Below are 7,486 nucleotides of genomic sequence, written 5' to 3' on the forward strand. Positions count from 1 at the left end.
ATCTGATATTTATAATACCAGATAATACAAAAAATAATGATATACGGGGGTAAAATTCTTCTAAAGGCATTCTCTCGAGGGAAAATGTCCACAGTAAAATTTTTTCTTGGGAAATTTTAACGGATTAATCAAGTCCGACAACCATATTTTTAAAAATAAACATTAAATAGACATGGATTGTTATTGTAAATTTCCTTCAACATTCGGACATGGAAGAAGTGAAGTCTCTCGAGTTCCTGGACCCCTCGATTTCATCGAAACGTGGGATGTTGGTTAATAATACTAGGATATTAATAGAAAGACGAGGGCGTGCAGTCTCAAGCGCAGTGATAGCAGCGAAAACTTCTTCAATTATCCTCTCAAATCTTCAATGACATCATGCAAAATATTCAGTGATCCTCGTATTCATGAAAAAAAATACTGAAAACCTCCAACAGAAGCTCTCCCCCACAAAATGTTAAAATAAAGACACGACAAAAAATGGAAATAGTCTCTCCGGCAAGATTGTGAGATTTACATTTACGTTTACGGTGTCAGGGATTGAGATGGAGCAAATTAAATGCAAATCTGGTTTAAACTGTGGGTGGATCGAGGCTGCGCTGTTATAAGGATTGAGTTCAGAATTTAAAACGTTAAATTGTCTTATTCTACAGCTCGTAACGTCTCTCTTCACTTGACATTCGTTTCTGTGATTATGATTCTTTATTTCGTGCTAATTTGATTCCATCACCGCGCAGGCAGATTTTTTTTCTCAGTGCAATCCTTATTCATCAATTAAAACCACATTAAACTCATTTAACAGTCGAGAAAATTTCCCAATTATCTCTGGTAATTATGGAAGTTTCGTTCGTGAAATTCTGATGAATAGGCCCTCTCGATTATGATACAATTTAATGATTGACTCGGCATGTTCATTAAATCAACGAGTGGACGTTAATAATCGTCGTAAACTCAATCAAAATTTATCCAGTGCAGTACTCGTTTTGCTCCGGTATTTTTTCCTCGGTTTCTTAATGAACCCCGTGTGGGCGAGCTTTATTGTTCTAGCCACAGTTGCCATTCGTTCTCTCCATGTCACTTGCGGAAGTGGAAAGACGCTTCGCATTTTCTTTGGGTAGTTTTTTTAACCCTATGAAAATGCGATCCCACGCTCGCTGGCCATATCAGTCGATGAGTGGGAGGGAATACCAAGATTTTTCCGATACACTTGGTTTTTCTTTTTCCCAGTTGTCTTTAAATCGTTGTGATTTTCCTCCAGTATCTCTTATATTCAAGAAAAAAGTCATGAAACGCAATCTATCACCTATTTCGATCAATCTTTGACTGAACATATTTATCTGTAGAAAAAACGAGCGATGATTTTTCGTCCTAAATGCCTACTTTAGACATATTTTTTTTAATCTGAGGAAAGTTCCAATGAAAACTCATCCAATTTGATCTCCGGCGAAACTATGAAAAGACGTTTTTTATCAGGAATTTAATCCGCTTCAAAAAAGTTCTCCAAGCATTTTTACTCGTATCAATAGTTTCCGAGATAAATTAACAAGCCTCAACTTTTTTCGTCAAAATGAAGAGAGTCTCTGAAAGTTATTGCTAATGAACTCATCAGTTCTTCACGTACTAATGACCGCGATGCCAAGGCAAATATAAACATTCGTCTATTTCAAGAGAATCAAGGCTCCCGGGAATGAATCTCGGAAAAGTTGTAAGAGGATTACGACTTTGCAGCATGTAAACCACTTACAGGATGTTCCACCGAGTTTTTCCCATCTCACCTTGGAAAACCAGTCGAGAAGCCTCTGATGGACCTTCCTCCCGCCATAATCCCAAGAATTACGAGAGTCGCCGTGATTCAAAGCTCTTGACAATTATCACCGAATAAACAAAATTGTCCTCCATACGGATTCCAAGTACAATTTCGCCACAATAATTTCACCTATCTCCCACAAAGCTCACGCTTCATTTGCGAAAATTATTCCCCGTCGTCGGTGATATACGCATTGGCCGGATATCTCGTACCACTGGTGTAAATTAAATTTAACGTCACCTCTCCCATCCCCTTTTTTTTTCACCAAACGGGTGATTCGTTTCACCTCTTTCTCGTACAATGTCGACCCACGCGGCGGTCTCATATCACTGGGGAGCCATTGTCTACCCAGTAGTCACATGAATCTTCTCCCAGGATATTCAACCTTTCTACCAGAAGTGAAGAAGAATTGCTCCTTTTTTCGCTAGACCAACGCAAATAATAAATTAACAGCGTCGATTTATAATTCATTACGAAAGAAATAACTGTTAGGGAATTACACTTGAAATTCTTGACAACGATAAAGTGAAATTAAATTTCTGGAGAATTCTTGACTGACGAATCAGTTTAATTTTTTATATCCTGATAATTCATTATTTTCAGGCTCATATAAAACTGATAAATTGTGAAAATGTCGGGAATTTTTACCAGTGATACTACAATTATAATAATTCCATGCAATTTTTCATCATCAATTTTCGGAAAAACCCCTTTGAAAATTTTTTCGTAAAGTTAAAAACCTTTTAATAACATTCATTAAAAATATCTGAAGTTTACTTAGATAAGAGAACAACAAAGTTGCAATACCCTTGGGATTCTTCTTCTGTATTTCATATAATACCGTGGAAATTCCCGCAAGTCATCCCTAAATTTGGCACTTTTCCAAATTTTTCATGCCGAGAAATTTCCCAAAAAACGAAACAATCATCATGTTTTGTCTAGCACAAACCGCCATAAAATTGCCATCGGCAGTATAAGAAAATCTATTCGAGGCACAAACGTCGAATAGCGCTGAACCGAATGAACGTTAAACCCCACAAGTCTGAAACAGTCTGCACTTGGCAAAGTGCCTGGAGAACAACTTCCACCAATAAAATCGCCTCCCCGACGTCATCGAATCCAAATCACTTCCGTATTTCCCTTTCCGCTCATGAAAATACAACCGATCGGCACTAATTCCACTCCCTCAATCCACAGTTACCATCAATAGGGTCAACAACCCCACGACAATACCCAGATAAAGAACATGAGAATGCCCCGCGAAAATTCCAATCTCAATTGTGTTATAACACTATCCTCCACTCCATTCTCATTCTTTTAATCGATTTTTGTTATTTCCATTCCCACTGAATCGTTGACGGGGATGCGTTGGTGCGATAAATGGTTATCGTGATTGCGGCGACCGTTTGTCTCCGCACACCGGGGGTCATAGGAAAATGGAAGATAATGGTGGATTGCAGTGGAACGTTTTGTTGAATTTATGGGACATCGACAGGAATCTTTACGATTTCTTCAACCGCCATTTTTTTTTATTCAAAGATATGAATCACGATCACGACTCCTGGACAACTTATTATATTTCAATCGCCCTAAACAATGAAAATCTTCACAATCCGATCTATATGAAGCAAATATAGGGAGTCAATAATTTTTATTAACTTCCTGGGGAGACAAGTAAATAATATAGTTGTAATCACCATAAGAATTTCAAATCATATCTTCACTGTATCTTGACGATTCAAGGTCGTCCCAACATTTTCCGATTATTTTCAAAGCGATGTGTTCATGTGTGTGTAGGTGTTCGTGTGTGTGTGTATGCGAGCGTGTCATCTAGGCAAGTATAACCGAAAATTTTGGTTGATAATATCTCCTAAAGTTATGATGTAATCAAGGCCATTGATGACGCAATCGAAGGGCCTTGATGTCACTTAGAGCAGATCAGATATTTGAATAATTAACTGCAACAGTTCTCCAATTTTCCCGGAAAAAAACATATTTATAAAAAATATTTTCGCCATTTTTTGCTTTGCTTTTTATAAATGATTTGTGATTACCGATCCAGTGAAAAGGTCTTATGTGACTTATGAAAAAATTGTCTGTTAACTTTTTTTCGTGATATTTTTTCATTTTTTGCGTATTTTTATATGAATCTATATATGTGTATAATGAAGAGACTTCGGAGAAATGAATAAAATCGGCAAGTTATTGGTACGGTCATTCTAACGGGCCGGTCAGACCCACTGAAATTCACGATTACTAACGCAGACGAAAAAAAAATAGAATCAAGTATATTAATATACGTAAAATAAATACATTATTATACTTGTTTTAAATATATTCTATCCTTGGTCCTATACCATAGGCGATTTCCAATGGTAATACGGATGAAACATGGATTTTTCCGGAATTCCAATATCTTATTTGACATAAAGCCTATATATACTTGAACTAAGTATAAAATATACTTGATTCAAGTTTTTTTTCTGGTGGACCAATGAACGTCCTTCTAGTTCTTTTTTTTCGCACCAGGATTTTGGTCTAGTTGGAACAGTTGAGGCAATCCCTCTAGCTGTCCACTCTTACGAAAATAGTATATTGTGTCACAAGTGCGTAAAGAACCGCCTTTCAGCACGCACACGCAACATTTGTTGGGATATCCCTGCTGATTCATTGTTCGGAACCGTAGTGGGGGTGAAAGGTTTTCTTTTTGTGCACGCAGTGCATAAAAATCAAGGAGGTGTGTAAAGTTACACTTTACGCACTCAAAGATCATTTTGCGCATCACCTCCGAATTTTTTTGCACATCGTGCAGAATATATTACATCTATTTGATATATTGCATTTTCTTCTGCGAATATATTTCATGTATATATCAGATATATACCGAATATGTGCGTGCAGTGTATATTATGTGCTCACATATATTCAGCAAATATCTGATATATTGTATTTTTTTCCAGAATATATGCACGTATAATTAATATACATTTCGCAAATAGGCACGAATCTAATCTCGAGATAAAATCAGCGAACTGATTTTTTAATTGAGAATTTTCTCGCTGAGTGTGCCATAAGCGGGTGACTAGTGCGGCAAACATCAAATAAAATTTAATTAATCAGGTATCATTAGAATGACTATGTTGTCGCAGTTTAACCCCGGAATATCCTCGAAATTAATCGCGACTTGTTGCGGATAAGCCGGGGGGTTCTGATTGGTGAGAGCCAGTTGAATTATCCGTGTCGGTACTATTTCAGATCATTAACGCTGAATATTTGATATCAGGTGGTTAATTACCTTGCACCCACAACGACCTGCTGTCTGGCGACGTCAAAGAGAAGTTGAGAGTACGTCGTCACTCCTTCGTCGTAAAAGAGGCTGCTCCTCTCTACCAAATCTGGAAAAATGCATAATTTATTTATATATTAATATATTTCGAAAACTATCGATTTAAGATAAAAAACCAAATAAAGGACTTTCTTCTCGCTGATTATACTTTTAATAAAAAAGATCCTCCAAGAATTCTTCCGAAAATCAATAGATCAACAGATAAGATCAATCGATCTTCAACAAAACTATAAAATTCGTCTCATTTCGCATGCAGTAGAACGAATCTTCAGTCCAAAATCCCAAGTGCTTTTCCACCTTTCCAATAATTGGAACTACATTGTGCCCCTATCGATTCAATGTTCTATCGATAGTCGAATCATCCTTGACGATCCGTTTTTTTATTTCAATCCCCAAGAATAAACCCGGAAAAGAATTGATTTCCCTCGCTCGAGAAAATGTTTTTTGCAACAGTAAAATAAACTTTTCCACTAAACGAATATAGAAAAAAGTCTCATTAAACGTCAAAGCCCCATAAAACGATAGCTATTGTTATCAGTCATAAAACAAATCATTAAACCAAAATCATGAAGCTCAATAAACGAGAGCCCTCGAACCGAAAAGAGGCAATCTCCATTCCATAAAGCAACAACTCCCTCCTGAGGTCTCCAACCGGGTTTATCACATGCATTGCGATTGCCATTCCCATATCCTGGGTTATATATACCTTTTCACTCTCTCTCCTCCTCGTCGGTATACAAAATGCCTGTGTTACAGGGGCGTTAAATGTCTCCAAGGAGTGAGAAAGAAAAATAAAAGACAGTGACGATGTGGAGGGAGTAAAATGAGAATGAAGGAGAGATGAGCCTGGTTTTCCTGGTGAAGGACGATGTAAATATCCTCGCCTGTACTCGTTTTACAGAGCACATGTATTACACCCTTATACCCCCTTCATCTCCACATGCCTCCCTCCCCCTCCTTCCGCCCCTTCCCACCCCTTATATGGAGGGAGAAGGGAGGAGATGTAACGAGCCATCGGAAGAGAGGAAAATGAGAGACAGGTCACTCGTAAAGCAAAACCATCGATTCCACTAGTCGTTTCGTCCATGTTTGAGAGTTGAGGTTTTTAGCTAGAAAAATTTAACCACCCGACATCCATACATGCCTGGCACGTATCAATTCCCCAACTAACGACCGGAGTCAACTCGTTTCTACTCGACTCTACAGACTTTTTTTCCTTATTTTCGATGGGTGGATGCGTTAATGTAGTCTCGAAGCCTCTTTCTTGGTAAACGTCAACTTCCCTTTGATTCATGGTTTTTCCAGTGGTCAGGAGATTTCCCGGGAATTGTGGTGCTGATCTTTTATGCGGGAAGGATGAAATATTCATTTGCGAGACGGCTAAAGGGTTTTTACCGCACAATCTCATCGACAGGGTCTAGAGAGAATATTTTCAGATGTTTCTGTTTGACTTTGGGATTTTAATAACGAATATTTATGAATTCTCTTTGGAGATGATAGAAAATGGAGTATTTTTTGGTATCCCCTACTTTTTAATAGTTTTGGATTGAACTTTTGTCAGTTTATAGTTGAAAAAGCAAGAAAATACCTGTGGCAAGTACGTTTATTAATGAGGATACCTATTATACTTCCTTATATCCGTAATTTCCAGTTCTACTCGGTGTATTCGGATTTTGCAATTTTAACTAAAAATTTTGGAGAGTGGAGGCGGAGAGGAATGCTTTATAATTCCAAATTGAAAAAAAAACAAAAAAGTTACATGAAGTTGATGACTTATTTAAAAAAATAAGATAACAAAATGTATATCATATCTTGTTTCTGAATACTCATGTTCCATTGAAAATTGAATCGAGTTGTGAAATTTCAATCCTGCTGCGAGGGGAAACTGATGAATGTCTATACTTGAAATGTGAATTCTCTCAGCGGTTCTTTTTCTTTCTGATTTCTTCCAAGCAATTTCGAAAAATTTCTAATAATTTAGAATCGCGTTGAATGCCATAAACATTTACCTTCAATTACTTTCTAACTTATGAAGAATACAAAATATTCTTCTAACAAGTATAAAGTATACTTGTCAGAAGTTATTTCTTGACTGATCAGAAATTATTAATTTTTAGAATGTACTGTTAAAACCGAACAGTTTTAAATCAATTGAAACGCTTCACCGCTTCCATATTGAATTCTTGAAAAAAAAAATCTAAGAAGTTAAGGTAAAATTTCCATAGAATTTGGCTCGGGGCACCTGCATTCCAATAAAATAAATCACCACCCGCACAGATACGCCTAATTAAAACAATGTTGCATAATTGGAATGCCAAACAAATCGTCAAGTC

At 37.0% G+C, this 7,486-nt stretch overlaps 1 protein-coding gene across 10 annotated transcripts in view; it reads right to left on the minus strand.

Annotated features, from left to right (window-relative positions):
- The window catches only part of Sema5c (Semaphorin 5c), a 72,757-nt gene that overhangs the window by 15,292 nt on the left and 49,979 nt on the right, over nt 1–7,486 (minus strand). For all 10 annotated transcript variants that reach the window (XM_011302981.1, XM_011302987.1, XM_011302985.1 and 7 more), the window contains exon 3: nt 5,103–5,202. In XM_011302981.1, the coding sequence (XP_011301283.1) occupies nt 5,103–5,202 (100 nt within the window). The remainder of the gene's footprint in view (nt 1–5,102; nt 5,203–7,486) is intronic.

The sequence above is a fragment of the Fopius arisanus genome, unplaced genomic scaffold (genome assembly GCF_000806365.1).
Source record: "Fopius arisanus strain USDA-PBARC FA_bdor unplaced genomic scaffold, ASM80636v1 scaffold00030, whole genome shotgun sequence".
Classification (NCBI taxonomy): Eukaryota; Metazoa; Arthropoda; class Insecta; order Hymenoptera; family Braconidae; genus Fopius; species Fopius arisanus.